Source organism: Pundamilia nyererei, unplaced genomic scaffold, assembly GCF_000239375.1.
Source record: "Pundamilia nyererei isolate P.nyererei 1_Seehausen unplaced genomic scaffold, PunNye1.0 scaffold00011, whole genome shotgun sequence".
Lineage (NCBI taxonomy): Eukaryota > Metazoa > Chordata > Actinopteri > Cichliformes > Cichlidae > Pundamilia > Pundamilia nyererei.
Window position 1 is genome coordinate 6,070,504 of NW_005187412.1, and position 20,692 is coordinate 6,091,195.

General features: G+C 39.2%; 1 protein-coding gene across 2 annotated transcripts in view; it reads left to right on the forward strand.

Moving 5' to 3' along the window:
* The window catches only part of tub (TUB bipartite transcription factor), a 57,187-nt gene that overhangs the window by 10,993 nt on the left and 25,502 nt on the right, over positions 1-20,692 (forward strand). The window contains exon 1 of one of the 2 annotated variants that reach the window (XM_005724316.1): positions 15,875-16,530. The exons of the other annotated variant lie outside the window; for it this stretch is intronic. Within the exon in view, the coding sequence (XP_005724373.1) occupies positions 16,493-16,530 (38 nt within the window). The 5' untranslated portion in view covers positions 15,875-16,492. Of the gene's footprint in view, positions 1-15,874; positions 16,531-20,692 lie in introns of those variants that run through there. 2 annotated transcript variants of the gene reach the window in all.

Consider the following 20,692-nt stretch of genomic DNA (forward strand, 5'->3'; position numbering starts at 1 on the left):
ATTGACAATGATTAATTAATATTGTGTTGAACACAGTCCAAAATATTCAGTAAGCTACATTAGTGTCTACTGTTTACTATCATAGCCAAGAGACTAACAGACGTTTTCACTGTCCCTGCTAATTGATGTTATCTTGTTGTATCTCTGTTTTGCTCAGTGCTATCCTCTATGCTGTTGCATGCTGGGGCAGCAGGTTGAGGGTCTCAGACTAAATTAACTGATCCACAAGGCCAGCAATGTTGTGGGGATGGAGCTGGACTCTGTTAGGGTGGTGTCTGAGAGGTAGATGTTGTCCAAGATAAAGACAATGTTGGATAACACCTCCCACCCACTCCATGACATGCTGGCTAGTCACATAAGCACATTCAGTGAGAGACTGAGATTACCAAAAAGCACCACTGACCGACCGACACTGACTGCCTGTGGCCATCTCCCTGTACAACTCCTCCATCTAACACACTGTGAACCTTGCAATAGTTACACGCTTTTTACACACACTCTTTTCTACTCTGGAATATTCTTGTCAATTTTCTTGATATTTATTTATAACCACCTCTGTTAATCCTTGATATTTATAATTGAGTGATCTGTATATATTAGTGCTATTTCTTAAATGTGTAAAATCTGTAACATAATGTATTGTTTGGAGTTTAGTCTGTTACTGTTACTATTTTTACCATTTCTTCTTGGAGCAACTGTAACCCACATAGTTTCCTTAGGGATTAATAAAGTATTCTGATTCTGATTCTGATTGTTTCAGGACACATGACCTGCCATTATCCAGTGACACATCTGCTTACCTGTATCTTTTGCTCGTTTCTCCTCCTCTTCTTTTCTCTTTTTTCTAAACTGAGCACCTGATGGCTTTGAACTTTTCTTGTCCATCTTCCATTGGTTTTGATTTTGCACTCCAGTATGAACACCCATCCCCCAACTCGAGGATCACCACAACATAACCTAATAGACCTACACCTTAGTTCACAGATTCACTTTGTCTAGGGTTTATTTCTGGGATTTCACACAACCCAGGATTCAAATCATGAATACATAATGGGCTTGGATTTACAACATTATGAATGAAATGTGCTCTATTTAGAAGCAGCAGGGCCCCCCTTCCCTTTCGACAGGTTGTGTGTGAGACTTTAAATCATTAAACTGTAAATTATACAATTTAAATTGTCTTTGATCCCTTTACCCCGAGTCCTAAAGTGTACATTTATTTTCTTACTCTTCTTATATATATTATTTGTTTACTTGCACTGCTGTAACTGGAGCCTCGTCGTCTCGTCTCTATATACTGGACTGTATATAGCGGAGATGACAATAAAGTTTACTTTGACTTCAGCAGCAAGCAGGCGCACTGAGGGCTCTCGCGCTCACTTTTTGCATATAGAATTTCGAAAAAACATCAATGCAAATTATAAGTCTGTATCATAATGTCTGGTGTTTGTTGGTTTGTTTTTATTTTGTTTTATTTTGGGAGTTGGTTATTAGTTGCTGCTCCAGCCAGCCAGTAAATCCCCCGCCGCCCCGCCCTCTCCTCCCTGTGCCGCAAGCAGCAGGCGCACCTCGCAAACAGAGGGCGCCCTTACTCCCAGAAAATGGGCGATAGAAAACCGATTGGTGCCTATGCCATTCCTAATATATGCTTGCATGATGTCGGGGCAGCATGAGTACGAGTAAAAAAATTTTTTGTCGATGCCCGTGATGCCGCCCCCCCACCACGATGCCGCCCTGGGCAACCGTCCCTGTCGCCCGTATCAAAAACCGCTACTGTGTCTAAGGACTGTACTAGCAAGATCTCTGCTTATGACCAAAAAAACCCAGCCCTTTCATGTTAGTGGAAAAATGCACCATGTCGACCAATCAAAAAATTATATGGCAACATGACATTTGGATGTTTAGAAAGAGGGGGAAGACGGCGAGAGAGAGAGGGCAGAAAAAGCCAGTGAGCGAGTTTTGAGATGTGAGAGATTTGTGACGTTTAGCGTGTGTGTAGTTAGTGTGTAGTGTTGTGGATAGTTTTGTGTTGTGTGTCAGAACAATGAGGCGACTGCTGCCTCCAGGTCAAAAACAGGATGAGTGATACACCTGCTGCTGTCAGGCCTGCAGGCATCAGGCTGTGATGTTCTCCTTTATAGTGGACAGAAATTATTACACAAATAATTTGTGTGGCATCTTATTGAATGCAGAACACCTGATTGTTATGTAAATAGTTTGAAATAGTTAGAAAAAAAAAGGTAAATGGCTGCAAATAACTTTGTTTGCAAAACTTTTAAAACTGACAATTTAGATTTGCATTTAAAGTTATGAAATATGATTCAGTAAACATGTTTAATATAACTTTTTCTACTCAGATTTTATGTTTTTTGTCTGATTTTAGATCAATTGTGTTAAGACAGTATGTCAAAATGAAAACATAACTGTAAATTCAGACACGTGAGGTTGTGCTGAAAAGAATGATACCAAACAAGGCAAAGTAAATAGTTTTTAAAGGTGAAATGTAGACGGAAAATCAAAAGTAGTGCCCTGGACCCCAGAGGGTTAAAACAGTTTTTTAAAGTAACACAATAGTTCCTTTCAAGTAATTAATTACTTTTAGAATCTTGTAACTCAGTTACTAACTCATTTACTTTTTTGAAGAAGTAACTAGTAACTATAATTAATTACTTTTTCAAAGTAACTTGCCCAACACTGGTCAGGGCTGATATCAGAATTGATTTATACCTACTACTTGTACTGGCAGGGTGATACAATCAAATTCTTTATTTATAAGGTATTTATGCACTTCTTGGTGCATGCCTATATGCTGAAAAGTGAACTGTTTTTGAGGTCTTACTAATTTTAAAGATAACATTGTGAATTGAGTACACAGAGTTCTAGTGGAAGTGAAAATCAAAGAATTTCTCAGTGGAGATCAGAGAGTGTTTATAAGGACTGCATGGCACAAAGCCAGCCTATTCCTTCCTCTGCAGGTAAAAAAGGAAACTCAGACCAATGTGATAGTAAAGCCAGCTGACCAACCTTAAAGTAAGGACTGACACCGGGTGCAAAGGTGGAGAAGCTCTTCCACTGACATCTTCCTCTGTGTGTTCGCTTGCTGTTGACATGTGGAGAGCTGTCAGCATGTCCTCTGGTGATGATGCTTCAAGGCTAGGAGCTTTAAACATTGCCCTAATGTGAGGCAGAGACAATCTGGCAATTACTGGAACTTGTGTAATTCCCAAAGAGGTGCTAATCTGATTGGAAATGTGGTCAGTTATACAATATAAACATGCAGAAAGATGACTGAGTGGATGGTGAATTGTTCAAACAGCTCCAGAGCACACACCCAAAATTGAAAAACTAGAAGTTAAACATTTTTCATTAAAATACAACCAGAAGCATTGAAGAAAGCAACACAGCGGCATTAGTTTCTTGCCTGAGAGCTACCTGGCAGAAAGTAAAGCTTTGAAAAAATACAAAGCAGGAAATAATTAAAAGACTAAAGCAAGTGGTCAACACTCAGAGTTTCTCTCTTTGAGCTGCCAAAGACAGTCCCAGTTTCTTACATGGCCCCTTGGGTAAACATATTTACCAGCTCGGTTTATGCTAAAAGTTACTGTGTAGCATTTCAGAAAGGTCTGCAGTTATGACGTATCTATGCTGTAGATACTAAACAAGATGTCAGAAAAGCACTAAACAACTAAACACGAAAGGCAGGTATTTACAGTAAGGAAAAAACAAAAAATAACATGAAACTATATAAATAAAAATCAAAACTGGAACCAAAACTCGATAAATAAAAACCAAAGTAACCCTTGAAACACTCTCCAAGGGTTAAACCAGCTATACCTCCTGCTTATCTCTCACCTGCCTGGGAATTATTTAGGTCAAGACTATTGATAATGTAGAATCTGCAGAGCAAACAGATACATTTTTATTGGATCTTATAGATTAGTTATGGTCTGACTGTGACATTTTGTGATGTGCAGTTAAATATAGCTCTTGATGGAGATTTATGAAATGCTCACAAAGATGTGATGCTATCAGAAATGTTTTTATTCGCTTCTATTTACTGCCCGCTATGCTGTCCTACCACAGTCTGTGTGTGTGTGTCTAGAAAACACTATCAGCTATGGATATAACATCTTAAACCTCCCCCACTGCTGCTTGATGATAATCTTTGCTCTGAAGTGTTTAAGAAGCCAATCGAAAAAGAGCGAGAGTCTGCTGAATGTTTGACAAGGTTTCATTATTTTCTCTGTAATGTTTAATGTAAAAAGAAATTGATCATTTTTATATTTAATGTTTAAATATTAGATTGGTTCCCAGCCTTTAGGCCAAATGTCTTATTCATATACAGCTTATAGGAATGTTTACATTACATAAAATGCACGCCCTACATAGACTGCATATACTAGTTGCAGTTTCTCCTTTAAGGCTCCATCTGGTTGAAATTTTGATTGAAGAAGCAAATTTGTTGTGGCTGTGTGCGACTTTTAATTTCAGCAACTTTCCGAAGGCTCTTTTCCCTCTTCATTGCTCCACATCTCCTCTGGTGGATTCACATGTCAAAATGACGACAATGAAATATATTCCTTGAAAGCAGAGAGTGACTTGTGGCAAGACGACTCTTACACTCGGTGAAGAACCACCTCAGCTTCACATCTCTCTTGAAATTGGCTGCCTCTGGCATCAACTGTTCTGTTTTATGCTGGCTTGTTAGTGTGAAGGTTCAGTGTTGGTGTGCCCTTCTGTTTTGCTGTTTCAAGTGTGACTACAGCCTACTACAACTACTCCTGCCAAAATGTAGAATATGAAGAGTTACAGGTCAGATTCAGATGTTCCAATGGGCTAGATTTGGCCTGCAGGTCTTTAGTTTGACATACACTCTAAAGCAGCATCTGATTTTGAATGGATTTGTCTCTAATTTTAAGGTTCCTAATGTAAAACAAAGAACCTTTAGAAGCATCTAAACACATTTCATAATTATCTTTTATGTTATTATTATGATCATATTTCTTTTGTACAAAAAACCCTTTAAATATGTGAACTTTTATTGTCAAAGGGAATTAATGCACGTATGACTAAGTTCTTCATTTTTAAATCTGCTGATGTAAATCAAGGTTGTTGGGGTTTTTTTTTGCTTTATCAGCATCACATTCTTGAAATGAACGGCATTCTTTCCTTTCATAAATCATAATCACTGTTAAGTGGCACCAGTCTGTTTGTAGCCTCCTCACTTTGATGCCTCCTGTCTTATTATAACAGGAGACGTTACTGGTACTTCTTTACATCAAAGTGGATTTGTGTTGAATTACCCTTTCAGCAGCAGGTGTGCTTTGGAGCAGGAATGTGAAGCAGCATGACAGTCCAGCTGTGCCCCGGGCGTGAAAAGATGGTTGCTACGAAGAAGAAAAAAATTGCAGAATGCTATTGTCTTGGAGATTGTGCCAAGGAGGACACACATTTTGTATTTGCAAAAAAAACAACAACAAAAAAAACTGCATTCACAATGCATTGTGAAAGGGATAAGGGTGTTTAGGTGAAAAATGTTGGTGTTAAAAACCACTCTGAACACATAATTATACAAACGTGACCTTTTTGCATTTGGATGTTTGCTGGCTTTTTCCCCTCTTCTCATACTGTTTCAATAGCGTTTGCTTTTACTTTTGCAAACTGCAAGGGAATGAACACAACTGCACTTGTCATGCAGTATTATAGAGGACACTTAACATTTACACAATACCACACTTCTTCAGCCAGCAACAGCTATGATACAATTTCAAAACGATTCTGTCCAGCCATTGACTTTAGACTGTGGAGTGGTAACAATGTGATATCAGCAGCTGCCTGAAAGGGGCTACTTGTTTCTGCTGCCAGCTGGGAAGGCTTTGCCCAGTTATGCCAGATCGCCCCAGTAGAAATTTGTTGCAGCGGTAATTCACCTCTGCTCAGTGAGGTTATTTTCATCATTTTAGGGCCCCCAATAATATTGATCTTGCAAGTAAATTGGCTTTTTTTCACCCAGCTGCACGAGGCACTGTGGATAAAATCAAAGCCTGCTATAGTGTTTAGAAAATAAAGGTAGTTGTAGCTGTGTAGTTGGTGAACTTTACTGCCTTTAACTACAGAACAGTTGGCATTGCAGAACAGTTTTTCCACCCCGGTGCAGCATTTTTTATTTTCATTCATTTATTCATTTTTCTTTTAAATACGTGGTTTTAAAATCGGTTTTATCATTTGCATTTACATGTTATGATATGAATGTGATGCTGAAAGTATTACATAAACATACGTGTTTGTTTTTGTAGTTATAGTACATTTTCTCAGTATAGATCAGATCTGGAAGTTGATACATACATACACTACAGCAGAACACTAAAAGAGACATCTAATACTGTGGAGTCTCTGAACAGTGATTACATGAGGGGAAGAAAAGAAAAATCTGGAAAGATACATTTGCACTGTGGATTTCACCTTTTTTTTCTCGTTTGCATTTGAACTGTATTCTTTGCAGTTTTTCCTGCAAATTGGTTTAAAAGGCCCAAAAAGATAAAATATGGTAATTCTGCTTTCTCTAGCTGGTCTCTTTATTCATTTATGCTTCCTCACTTCCATAGCTCTGCACCACTGGTGAATGTGTGTGGGATATGCCCTGGAGCTGGTTGCTATGGTAAAAAACCATGGCGTAAAATATGAAGTTTTTGAGCAACAAGCTTGTGTGTTTGTGTAACAGCAGTGTAATCATAAATCATGTTTTAAGGCCATATCCATACATACTGTCATATACATATACTGTGTATATTCTCATTTAATCTCTTTCCAAGTTTATAAAAAACGACGTCATATATGTGAAAATAATTCCTGTAAGTTAAATTTCACTGTTTTAATGCTTGACCCCACAGCTTTTATACTCCTTGATCAGTATGACTTCAAAAGGGACAGTTGTCCTTAATATGGTGATTGCAAATACACAGTGGCTGTGTGCACAGAAGCACCACCCAAATGCTGCTGCAACCAAATGTTTTCAAAGGACAACTAGTCAGAAAGGGAGGTGAACTATGATGACTTTATTCAGTTGATCTCCCAGCTGCTATATCCAGTATATGATAAATAGTAATGTATTCATAAATAAATGAGAACTCAGAAAGTTGGACCACATCAACATACCGAGTTAGCAATCCAAGATGGCAGCACTGAAAATAAACAGTACTGTAAAGTTTTAAATCTGTACTGCCACTGTTGTGTATTTTTGATTCACTAAATAAGTGATATGTAAGGCACTGAATAGTCTATATCCATGACGAAGCACAAAAAAACTATTATAAAGTATTGCTATTGATATTTGAATGGCTCTACTAAGAGCCAAATGTTCTTTTTCTGATATGTGCTAACTCGAGTTCTAACACCAGAGTTCTGAGGTATCTTGAACATGCCATAGGGCTTTTCAGAGCCAGTATAGCTTATCACTGGGTTGAGTGGACAACCCATGTGGCATAAGGTCCAGGTTTGACTCCACCCTGAGGCCGTTCAGTTTCTCCTAGTGTTTCTGTCTTCTCTCCACTGTTTTATTGCAATGAAGGTTTAAGAGCCAATTTAAAAACAGTAAAGATAAGAACCCAGAAATTAGCATCATTAGTGGAGTCAGAAAAATTCAAAATGACATCAAGGGGATGGCAGCAGCCCTGGCAGCCCCTGGTAATCATGGTCAAACACTTGGTAATAGCAATTCCAGGGTGATCCTGAGCTCCTGGTCAATGGGTTGAAGCCCACAAAGGTCCATACATGGGTGGCATGGTACTGTGTAATTATGCAACCCTCATCCATGAGCAGACCGAGTGTGAGCGCGCAGTCTTATCTCGATCTGTCCTTTCATCATCATCAACATATAGTTGTTTATAGCAATTATTGGTCTTCTGATTAACTCAGAAGACCAACTCAAACTCACCTCAGCTGCCACCCCATGTGGGAATGAAAAGACTGAACTGGAAGTGAGTTCAGTCCTTATATAATGTGTGCCAGCTGAGTTCAGGGTAGTCCAGCTTCCTCCCACAGTCCAGCTAGTGGGGTTAGGTTAACTGGTGATTCTAAATTGCCCATAGGCGTGAATGCGAGTGTGAAAGGTTGTCTGTCTCTCTGTGGTCGCCCTGTGAAAGACTGGCAATCTGTCCAGGGTGTACCCCACGTATGCCAGGTGGGATAGGCTCCGGCCCCCCATGATGCTGAATTGGATAAGTGGAAATGAGTGGACTGAAAACTATATTCTTTTTTTAAAATATGTATATATATATTTATTTATTTCTATTAACCCTGCTTTGTTCACTTTGTTTATTAAGCTGTCTTTAACTGTGTGCCTGACACACACAGATGGAAACTTGCTTGGAAGCACAGAATGTTGCGTAGACCAAGTGATTTGTTTTTTTCACTCCAGTTTTTAATGTGTGATGATGTTTTTAATGTTTAATGAGATTCTCACTGTACTGACTAGCTGAAGTCCAAAGTACAGAATGATTTTTGTTCTGTAATGATTAAGGGATGTAAAAATGTTGGGTCCACTGACGTGATTAGGTTAGATAAAACAAGACCAGTCAGCATTTCATACTGCTCGGTCTCCAGCACATCTTTTTTTGTGTAATTACAGCTAATTAAAAAACAATTTTTTTTCACGTAAACCAATATAGTTCCAAACTTTTTTCACATAACATACCCACACTTCTTTTTGCTACTTTTAGCTGTTTACCATATCTAATATTTTTCAGATGTCAGCTCATCATTTTCTCTTAAGGAATATGTTTACAGTACCTAAACATTCAACAATCACTGTAAGCAGCTTTAACTGTTAATGCTTAACTTTAAGGTTGATTATTTCTTGAATAGCATTTTCACTACTTTAGTTACTAGACCTAACAGTTGTTAATTATGTAACAAGAAATCCCAACTTACTGTCCATAAGCTAGCAATTGCTGCTCATTTTAATCTCATATTTATCCCTAGTGCATTCCTATTGTCTGTTTTAACTTGTGTAGATTAATCTGAAAAGCTGTAATTTGTATATTTCAGGTAAGTCAAGTTATTAGTACCCACACTTACTTTACTTGCACTCCTGTACTTGTACCCCTGCGTGGTAATAACTGCTGTAAATGGTAAAGAGTAGGGAAAATTGAGTAATGGCAGCAGATGAATGAAGATATATGAATGGAAAGACCCAAAATTGATATGGTGAGTTGCATTATCAACGACCGATACCACTGAAATGCTGTTGAGAAAGACCTTTGTTTTGTTTTTACTTTTATGACCTTCATAAAATAGAAATCCTAGATTGAAATTTAATGTCACTGACTTTTATTGCATTTCCACAATTTTCCACAACTCCAGACTATAGTTGATATTACATTTTCACTTCTCCAGCACTCTAAAGACACCCTAATACTTTTCTAATGGGTATATTAATTATTTTAAGTTATGTGACGCTGGTCAAAACCATATGGAAATTTGCAGATTCTTCAGGAACTGCAATTCAAAAAGTTGTGCTATTCTGCAGCACCTCCATGTGTCCACGATTCATCACTACACCCTCCTGTCTGAGTTTGGCGAGTCCCCCTGTTGGCCAAGAAAAATAAACCCTGCCACTGACTGCAGCATCTCAGTAATGTGCACTGCAGGCTCAGCCAGATTTTAATTAATCATAGCTATGGCAACTAGCGAGGTGGTAATGCATTTGTATTTGAGTTTGTGCGTGTGTGTCTTTTCCTGACGTAGATATTGTGGTTAAATAGCCTAGCAGTGAGCTTTTAAGTGGTAATTAGTCTCAGCTGTTGCCATGGTCACAGGAATGAACCAGTGGAGGTGTGTGTGTGTGTGTGTCACAGGAGGCAGTGTGACAAATAGAGAACAAGAGCATCTTATGCCTCCTCATAAAGATGCTGTTAGGATGTGATGTGTTCACAGTAGTCCCTCCAGTTTTTGGTTTACATACACAGATTAAAATCATTCATAAGGACTGCCAGGAGTCACAGTGACACAGTCAGCCTTAGTTTCCATGGGAAGGCATTTCAGTTTGAACACGAATTCAATGTGAATCAGCTGACTGTTTGTTCACGTGTTGCTTATGAGGAGCAGAACAAAGGGCAGAAGACAAAAAAAGCACTGCCATTTAAAGCTACAGTTGCTTTTTTATTTGATTTGCAGCATCATGTAGCTCACCATTTCCTGCTTTTATCTGCAGTAAATTGCTGTATTTAATTACTGGGGAGTGGGGGTGGGTCTGAATTAGAAGTGATGGCACTGCAAAAACTAATTTGTGAGTGAAAGATAAAACCTAAAGAAGACAGAGAAGTGCGAGCAAAAAATCGCTTAGAAACGGTGAGTCACATACATTTAATCCGCTAAAGATAGATACAGGACTCACACACTGTATAGCACCTGACAAAATGACACTCTCATTTAACATCTCTGCCTCTCTGCTGTCTTTCTGTCAGCAGGGTGTGAGGTATGTGCGCACATCAATGTCTGTGTGTGGGATGTAATTCCTATCACACAGTTTGAACCAAGGGCAGGGCTTCAACCTCAGACAGGAAAAATCACAGCAAAGTCATACCTGGGAGTACACTTTTCTCAGCTTGGGAAAAATTCAGTGACTGCACTGAAAGTGTAAGAGCTGGAAAATCACACAGAGGAAAAATGTAGGAAATAACTCATCTGTCCACACTGGGTTTCGTGCCTCTTATAAGCTGTGCATCTCTGTCTGTATCCCTTGGATACAACACAGTTTAGCAAAGCTGGAGACATATAGTGTGAGAGATTTGTTTGATGTCTGGGGTTTATTAAGGCAGTGTTTGTGTGATCTTTAGCAAACATCTCAAATGCCTGTCTGTTTTGCTTTGGAGCTTAAAGCTTTTAAAAAACATTTTTGTTACATTTTTCTTGTTGGTTTCTTTCACAGCGGTGATGCTGGTAAACCTCGGTCCATAAAAGCACAATAGACAGGGCATCTAACTGATACAAACTTGCAGCTTCCACCCATGCTTAGTCAGACAGACATCTTTTAGTACATAATAGATTAAGCTACTATTTAGGACTTCTTTTTCTTTCTTTCTAAAATCTCCATTTGCATCCACAATGTGCACGTGTGCATGTATTTACAGTTTACGAGTGCACAAATAAAGCTTTTCTGTGGTTTGGAGGATGGAAAAGAACTTTAGTGTATTGAAGCAGTCCATCTGGTTCCCTCACTGGGACACTGGGACACTGTTTCATCCAGCATGACATTTTCTAATCCAAATCATGTTTTATGCATGCCCTCTGATGGCCACTGAACAATGAGATAGAAGGACTTATGTTGATACAAGAACTGTGTATGTTTGTGTGTGTGTGTGTCCCACATGCTGATTCCCCGGCGTGTACCCAGTTTTACACTTCCCTAGTTCTAAAGACGCAGAAGAACCAATACTAAAAATGTTGCTATTATAAATGTAACCAAATTATGAAATTGTGAATTTAGATTCCCCTACATTTACATCTACGAGTAAAAAAACACTGCATTGTTCCCCTTCTATTGCTTTTGGGGAATCAATTGAAGGTGCATATTAGATTCAGTCACTGCTGGGCGCAAGCAGTTGTGCTCATTCACTTTTTATTCTTTTCATGTGTAAGCTTACACACAGTTTCTCACTGTGTTTCTGAAGCCGTGAGATTTACTTTTCAGTCACACTCACAAACACACACATAGTCTCTGTTTCTCTCTCCCCCTCTCTCCCTCAAAGATTTACAACACCCCTTAAAAGAAAGATGCCACTGTTTAGACAAAATGCCTCACAGCAACCTTCAGAGGCAAGCTTTTTTGGTTTTTAGCCGCTTGCTGTCGCTCTCGATTTCTTTGAATATCTGTAGGAGTAAAAAAAAGAAAAACCTGAGGAGTCTCCATCTACATCCATCTATAAATAATTATATCATCCAGCGAATTGCAGCTAAGCGTCAGACTGCTGCTGATTCGTATCAGGCCTCGCTCGGCCTCTTGCAGACTCAAAGTGGGAGTTTTCTCTCAGTTAGTTAACGCGTGTAGTCAGCTTTTCCGACAGTGTGTTCCACAGGAATTATCCAGCGCTTTTTTACTGGGTTTATTGTAAAATTGAACAATCAAATGTTATCTGATTATGACTGAGATTTTTTCTCAAGTACATGGAAGTAGCTTGATTATGCTATCCGCCCTCTTCCATGAGTGATAAGAGGGAACAAAAGGTTGTCTGCTTGCTTTCTTGCAATCTTTTGTTAGAGCGATTTTCTATTATATGCACTAATAGAAATCAGTTTGTTGTAGAGCTGTTTTTCTTATGCCAGTCATGCCTTCATGTGTAAATGCAGCATTGTCCTATTATTCAGAAGCTCTTGACAAAGAATGGTTGACAGTCAAGCATGGCTGAGCTTCCGCAGCCCTTTCTTTCTCTGCAACATCAAGTTGTACTTACTCACAAGATGTTGCACCATCCATTGAAGGCTTGTTACTCTACTGTTTTATCTTGCATAATTAAAGCTCTTAATCCTGATGCATACAGGGTTTTTTTTAAAGTTTACACCAACATATTGGCTACACAATCCCTTGGCTCTCAAAAATGTGGCAGCTCCCTTGTGTGATGACATAATGTGGATCCACTCAGTGACTCACTCCTTAGCTGAGGCCTAATTACCTCCTTCGGAGCCCTCGATTCAAGGCTGACTACGTCATGAAAGTCTCGAAAAGCTGCTGGAAAATATAGCTTTCTCTAGTCACAATCTGGAGGGCTACAAACGCTGCACAGCACAGCATTTTTTGTTTTGTTTTTAATGGTGCATCAAACAGGTCCTGGGCTAGATTTTTGTGATAAGGTTATGAACCACTCCTGAACGGATCGCCTCTAAAGCTGGACAAAACCACGTCAGTTTATAAATAATGGAAACCAGGCGTGACCTCTGTAACATGCTGTTGTGCAACACCTTGGAGACATGATTTGCACAGTGAAACTTTAAAAGCATAAATTTGCCAAAATACTTGTCCACTGTTGGCAATTAACTATCACCTATGCTGTACATTCTACACATTCTTCCCAAATAAACTCATAAATTTCCAACTTTGGAAGTTGTACAGTGCACTAACCACTTTGTATTTTTGGGAGGATAGGAATGCAACTGCTATGGTTGTGTACTTTGGCGCCAGCGCAAGGACTTAAATCTCAAAAGTGCTGAAAACAGCCCGATTCCCTTGCACGTTAGCGGCGATGTCTTCACTGCATTCAGTGGTTCATGGAACTGTTGCATTTGAGCACTGTGCTTTTTGGTTGATTGTTTCTGTCACTCATCAGTTAACTTATGACCTGCACGGCTGATGATCAGGCTACTATATTATTAAGGCTGTGCACTCCGCAGCTGTGCTTCAGCCAGTCTGACGAAGGCAAGCAGATACAGGCCAGAGATCCATTTTCACATCAGTGTGCCTTCTATGCCAGGACCATTATTATAATTACTGATACTGTCTGGCCTCCTGTTACCAACAGAAAAATGCCTCTGGGAAGAACTGTGCACAAATTCTGGACTTAAAAAATTTAATTTAAAAAGAGGATCTTATCATTTGGTTTTTAATGCGGTAATGGTTGTAAAGCCAGGGGGAAAAGATGAGGAACAGGATGGAAGAATGGATGGATGAAGGAAAGAAAGAAAGAAAGACTGTTTGCTGTAGTCACTAGGAAAGTCAGGCCTCTCAGGACCAGCGCCAGACTTCAAAGTCTTCCTCTCAGCATCAAATATTTATCACAGTCCTGTGCTTACACCTGTTCCTTAGTGGGGTTACTTGTTTTATTTACTTCCACTTTTATCACACCAGCTGACTTGCAGAGAGCACACCATTAACCACAGAGTGAATTAACAGTTCAGTTTATTGACTGTCTTTGACATTTACCTCCTTACCAAGGCTTACAATGCAATGCCGGTTTGCCATACATTATAAATCTCTTGTGCTGTCGTTCTTGGACCCGAGGTGTATGTGAGTCAGTGCCTTGCTCGTGGGCTCAGACAGAGCTGTTCCATTACTGTGTTGTCTTTCCACCAAGATACTGTTACCAGGAAGATAATGCAGGCTGGCATCCTTGGATATTTTCTTTCTTTCTTGAGCTACCTGTTATGGAAAGAGAGAAGGAAGAAGAAAGAAAAAGAGGAGAGGAGAAAGCAGAGAGGAAACTGGGAGCAACCGGGGACCAATGCAATTACAATAATTGTATTTTCAAATGAATTGCAAAACTCAAAACCCAGCGTCTTGTGGGCTGTGAGGAAAAACTACTACTACCACTCATTCTTTTCTCTTTAAAAGAAAAAGACCTTGGAATGATGATTGTGTAATTTGCAGAAGAAACAGCAGCAGCCTTACTGCCCAATTCAATATTATTCAAACAGTCATCGTTTCACCTGGTGGTTTGATATAGCAACATGTCACTCCTTTTCCAGGGCCAAATAACAAGCTTCCATGTTCAACAGGAAACCAGAATTCTCCTTTATATTTTTGGCCTTCATAAAAAACATACACAAACGTTTTGTCTACCATTTATTCAAACATTGTTTGTGGTTTCTGACGCTGTTGGAAACGACTACATAAGGGATTGATATGTGTGGAATTTTCTGAAAGCTGATATAAAAAAAATTAGTTTACTGAAACATAAACAACAGGCAAGGTGAACCACCTTTGCAACATGACATTTTGGAAAGGCCATACCGTTACAGAATATAATCAATCTTTTTATTGTGCTTTCAGTAAAGCAGCCGCAGTGTGCTTTAATGCTATTGGCTCAGAGGATCAAATATGTATTTATTCATTTATTTGACTGACCGGTTGTATTTCAGACTTTCTGTCAGTTTTAGTTATATAAGGGCATGCTGTTAATACACATGCTGATTTCTGTCACCCCACTAACTAATTTTTCTTTACATGTAGAAACACAAAGAGTGAGAAATCATAAGCAGAATTCATGTTGTAATAACAAGCAGGGTGTTGTGTTTGAAGAATATTAAATCCAAGTCATTCATTTTTATTTTTCAAGGAGCCAAATTCTGTTAAATTTATTTTTAACGCATCTTATTTCTCAGCTGGCTTTTTTTTCCTACCAGTATTCAGTGTGGTGTTTGTTTTTAGACTTGCAATGAATAATTGAGGGACGATGCTTGAAAGCCTTTAAAGGTAGCTGTGCTCTTTGTCTGTCTTTGAGTAACACTTTGCACAATAGTGAACTGGAGCTTGAGCATGTAACAAAGATCTGAGCCCTGCATCAGCCATAAGTTTGTGTGCGTCCCACTTCCTGGCTATTTAGGAGGGAGTCAGAAGGCAAAATGGTTTCATTTGTACCCACTGGAAATAGATTTTCTCCCCCCCAAAAAAATAATTTTCAGGATAGCTGCAGGTCATTTTCCACATGGCGTGTAAAAAGAAGATTTCTGCGTTTTCATACTAAACTCACTCCTGCACCAGGTTCGAAACAAGGAAGCCACTTGGTTTAACTGTCTATCGATGGACTCCTGAATAACCCTGGGAGCACAGTGAGTGATGTGTGTTTGTGTGCTGACAGTGAGGGGCTGCAGACGGAGGGCGGAAGCAGATGTGTGTGAGAGAGGTTCAGAGCTGTGGCACTATCACAGGGTGCCTTTGTCTGCCCGTAGAGAGCGTTGAATTAAAGGCTGTTAACACTAGTCTGCACAGTCATATGCTAATGCCTCTTACTCTGAAAGAATAAATAAATTATGGGCCAGAAAAAAAAAATCTGAATGCCTGCTTATCATGCCTCATACAACACAGATAGTGTGCAAGAAAGATACAGGGAGTCTGCGTAAAGAGAGAGCGAGAGAGACAGTATGTGTAGGGCTGCATTAGAACGAGGGGGTGGCACTGCACAAAAATAGCGCTAAAGGAACATCAAAGATGCAAGACAAAAGGGATTCTCTATAACCTTTCTTACTTTTTGCACCTTTGACTTTGCACTCACTGCGAGCGTAGGTGATGTTGCACGAGCGATAATGAGCGATAGATTGGGCAAAGAGGCAGAGATCGAGATTTGGACCGAGAATAAGGAGGGGAGGGGGGATTTAAAGGGAAAGAAACAGAGGGAGATTTAGATAGAGCCTACAGAGTAAGTGCGAGGGAAGAGAGCCAGCGCAGAGAAGGAGCAGAGGCAGCGGATGGGAGAAGAGAAGAGGAGAGGCATTGACTGGAAGCATACACATGGAAGAGAGAAGAAAACGGCAATTTCATGTGTTCACTGTGCATGACTGAAGAGTGCGGCTGTCTGACTGGATTGTTAGTCATCTGCTGCCCCACAACTAGAGGACGTACAAAAAGCACACAGGCAGGCTGGGAATATAGAGCTGTGTGCAGAGGATGAACAGGCGGTGTGGGCTCGCTGGCTGTGATCGCTGTCCTCAGACCCCATAGCCTCTTCCACTGGTGCTGTTGCAGGCCGTTAGCCTTGCAGTTAGACAGCACAGTCATAAATACAGAATGAGCTCCAAGCACTCCTCCGACTGGATTCCCTACAGGTACTGTACCACATTCCTGAGAACACACAGAGGGGGCACAGTGTTCATCTTTTGAAGCATGTGTGATTATTTGAGCGGGTGTTCAGAGATCAGACTGATTAACAGTAACATTGAGCCGGTATGATGACAGAAAAGCATACAGTAATGTGGTTTTTTTTTTCTTCTTTTTTTGTGCAGGGTTTTTTATTTTTTATTTTAAATTTTTAGTTTAGGTGGCGAGTTGTTGAAGAATCACCAAAACAAACAAACAAAAAAGAACAATCCCAAAATGTCAACTGCATCAACCTCTGATGATCTCATATTGTTTCACAACTGTCCATAATGTGATTCAGTGCTGTCTCTGATCAGTTTGGATCCAGTTTGATTGCTGTGCATATCAAAGATAGAGCCACGTTCACATTTGTACATTTATTAATGTCCACTTTTTTAATCACTGAGAAAGTTCCTCACGTGTAAATATGCATGTTTTATGTCTCCTTTCTTACTGCATGTGCCAGTATGAGCTTCACTGAGCCATGCTGGTGGCAGTCATGCCGTTTTGTAGCTCTAAATCTCCTGTTATAAAACATAAGCATTTCAAGTGTAGTACGAAAGCTGGTGGCTCCTTCCTCTAATTGAATGCCCATTGCCATGGTTTCCCTTGCTTGCTTTGAGACCATTGGCTTATGGTTGCTATAAGTTACGGTGGCAATCCGCAAATTTCGAATGAGACTGCATCAGGACAACAGCAGGAAGCAACCTCTGTGGGTTTTATTTTGAATAAGATTCCTCCTACTATGGCAAAGTTGAAACAAAAGCATTTAATGAAATGCAGTGAATGCACAGACTTAAATAGCTAGCAGCGAAAATTACAACTATCTCTCCATGGCCTCCTTATCACTTGACCAGAAAAGCTGTTAACGAATGCTAGGCAGCAATATTAAATACTAACTAGATATTAACCAGTAAAAGCATCCGTAGCAGTAACAGTACTTGTATATACTATTTGAAAGAGGTCATGCCAGTGAGCAGAATTTTGATTTCATCTCATGAAGCTGACATTAAAAATACATGGGCCTCTTTGCAGGGAGGCTTGGATACAGCAGCACACTGTAGATCTGTTAGTTAGAGGTATAGAGCGCACAGAAAGCAAGTAAATCAAGGAAACATGCTGCTCAAACATCCACATAGAATTGGTGATGCTTAATTTGTTCTTCTCTGTGTATGAATCATTCATCAAATCAGGGTTGTAGTTTTTTTCCTCTAATGTGGGTATGAAGAAATTATGTTGTCAAAAATCTGTTAATGGTCTGATTCTATTTTTTTTACATGACCTTTTCAGAAATAACCAATTTAGTAGAGCAAGACATGGTGTCCTATACCACAAAAGTACTTAAAAGCTTTATTGTTTACATTCCCACCTGCAAGGTCAATCTACATCTGCACAACGCTCATGAGATTAATTTTCCAGAATTTCATGCATTTCACCATGCAAATGACAAAAATAATCTTGCTTTTGTGTCTCCATAATGGATTGCCTGTAGTGTTGCACACTGCAGATTCATCAGCCAATTACTGTCACATATTTTAAACCTGATGATGCATGCAAAACTATTTTAAAAATATGAGGGTCTCATAACTTCTATTCTGTTCTCCATCCAGTCCTACATTCAACAGCAGCTAAGGCGTCATTCAGTTTATTATTTTTTTAAAAAAAGACTGAAAATAGGCAAGCTATTGTTTCAACGAAAATCAGAATCCTGGGCAGTGTAGCATGGTATGTTGGTACAGATGATTTGAACCCAGCTGATTTATTATCTTGCCACTCTATCAGTATTGACATGTTTAATGGTTAATAAATGAAAAGAAGAAGAAAGACCCTTCAAACATGTAATGAGCGCTTACATTGCATTGTCTGTTCACCAGAGTGCACTCTGCAACTTGCCCGTTTGCTACAGCTGATCCGAGCAGAGCCTAAAGGAGTAAATAAATAACTACAAATGACAAATGTTAGAGAAATCTGTTTATGTTTTGTGCATCTGAAAGAAAAGAATATTGTCCCGATATATCAGAATGTTTGATTTGGAAATCACCAGATATCTGTATTGATATTTGTCTCAAAAATCCTGTATTGGTCGGGCTCGACAGATGATTTCGGCACTACTTCCACAGTGTTAGCAACAGTACTTTACAGCATAAATATGTAAATATCATACATTTGATTTCAGACGCAATTAATTCTGATGAATCTAGGTTTTCTTTATTCATCAGAAGGTGCCTTTTTCCACCTTAGTATTGAATCAGTCCAGCAGCCAGTCTGTCAGTTTAAAAACCACAATAAAAATACTGAATTTATATGGCAACAAAGACTTTGCAAACTTGCATGCAAGTATTCAGGGATAACCTTTTCATTTCTTTTCAAAAATTGCTGAGGTGCTTTTTTTGCACCTTAGTTTTAAATGATATTTTATAGGTTTTGTAGAGGTGATTTATTGCAATGGATAGGCCCGGATGTCAGTGCTTTACCTGGTCAGTATGCACTACAGAGGTGTGTTAAAGAATGACCAGGCTCTCCACATAATAATGAGATGTTTGACCTGCACTACAAAAGCACGTGTTCGTGCCATTATCTTTCAGTCTGATGCCTATTCACACTTGATCAATAGACACGGAGTGCTTTGTTTGTCTGTATGTCTGACAGCGTGTGGGAGGTAAATACTTTTTTATTGCATCTGTGTGGGCATTTGTCATCAAACTAGAGTCGGTGGCACAGCGCTATCAGTTTATTGAATGATTTTACATGGTCCACATTCAAGACTCCACTGACATGATTCTGACACATGAATGAAGCGTGTAAAAAGGTAAAAAGGTTCATCAACAATGCTCATAAAGGAACATTAGTTTATGCCCAATTACTCTATTGTACCTTCATGCAGCCAGTCATAGTGGGTGATGGAAAGAATTTCGTTGAAGTTGCTGGTAAGCAATCTGAGAGATTGGTTGAGGAAAAAACGAGACGAAAGATTTAAACTGAAATACAGGATTGCATGTGCTTTTAAATGTTGTAACTAAAAAATAATTTCTACTGAAGAAGAGATCAACCAAATTATGCAAATATACGTGCCTCATCATTAGTTGTGTGTCAGGAAAACTGGACATTTGAAAAATTTACAATTAAAAATGAAAAAAGTGCGATATTTAGTCAGAATGTGGGTAATGTTACTGTCACAGTAGGGAAAATAGTGGTGCAGACCTCGACAAGAACCAAATTATTGGGACCGTGTGCAATGAATGACGATTCGAAGATGGGTGGGATCCAGGTCTGCGGCCAATTGCAGCCATCTATCTATCTATTGTGAAAAGTGAAATGACCTAAAAAGCACTAAACTGTAACCTTTTACATACACAGAAATTCACATGAACTACTTGCATTCAGAGTCCGGGCAGAACCTCATAGATTTGCAAACTGACTCAGATCAATTGTAACGTGTTTGCAATCTGTGCTTATAAATGGGAAGCCAGTTATTTACAAACCTTCAAATCTGTCTGAGAGTGATTGCAGCCAGTTTGTGTCAGACATGTTTAGAGAGAGGTTGTTTCCCACCAGGGGACGTGCACAATTGCCTTGCAATGGAAAGTGGTCGTCCAGACGTTGAGGGTGTTGCACACTCAAAAAATGCAAACAGATTCAGTGTGGTCACAGAGCAACAACAGATTTTTTCTTTCCCTTTTTAGTATTATTAAAGCCATTAGAGACATTTCGAGGAATTTTGAAACACAGTATTGACTGTTATCACAAGGCCAGAGTGTAATCGAAAGCTCCAGCAAAACTTTACTTCTTCTTGATCAAAAATGTCAGTCAGAAAGATTTTGTGTAACCTTTCAACAGAAACAAACTTTATAACCATGTAATGATAGTCGTAGTCATACTTTGAAAAATGCTGCGGGGTCATTTCTATGACAAACTGAACCTGCTCCTGCTACAGGGTCTCCAGGTTGGGAGAGATTAAAAGGAAGCTTGAATAAAGTGACAGAAGAAGTATGTTTTTATGTTTATAACACAAAGCGATTTCAATCACAAGAGTGGAACGCCAAATCTGAGCTTTGATTCATCAAACATCAGAAGCACATTTTTCTCTCTATCCTTCATCCTCTTCTCTTCTACTCTTCTACTTTAGCTCAT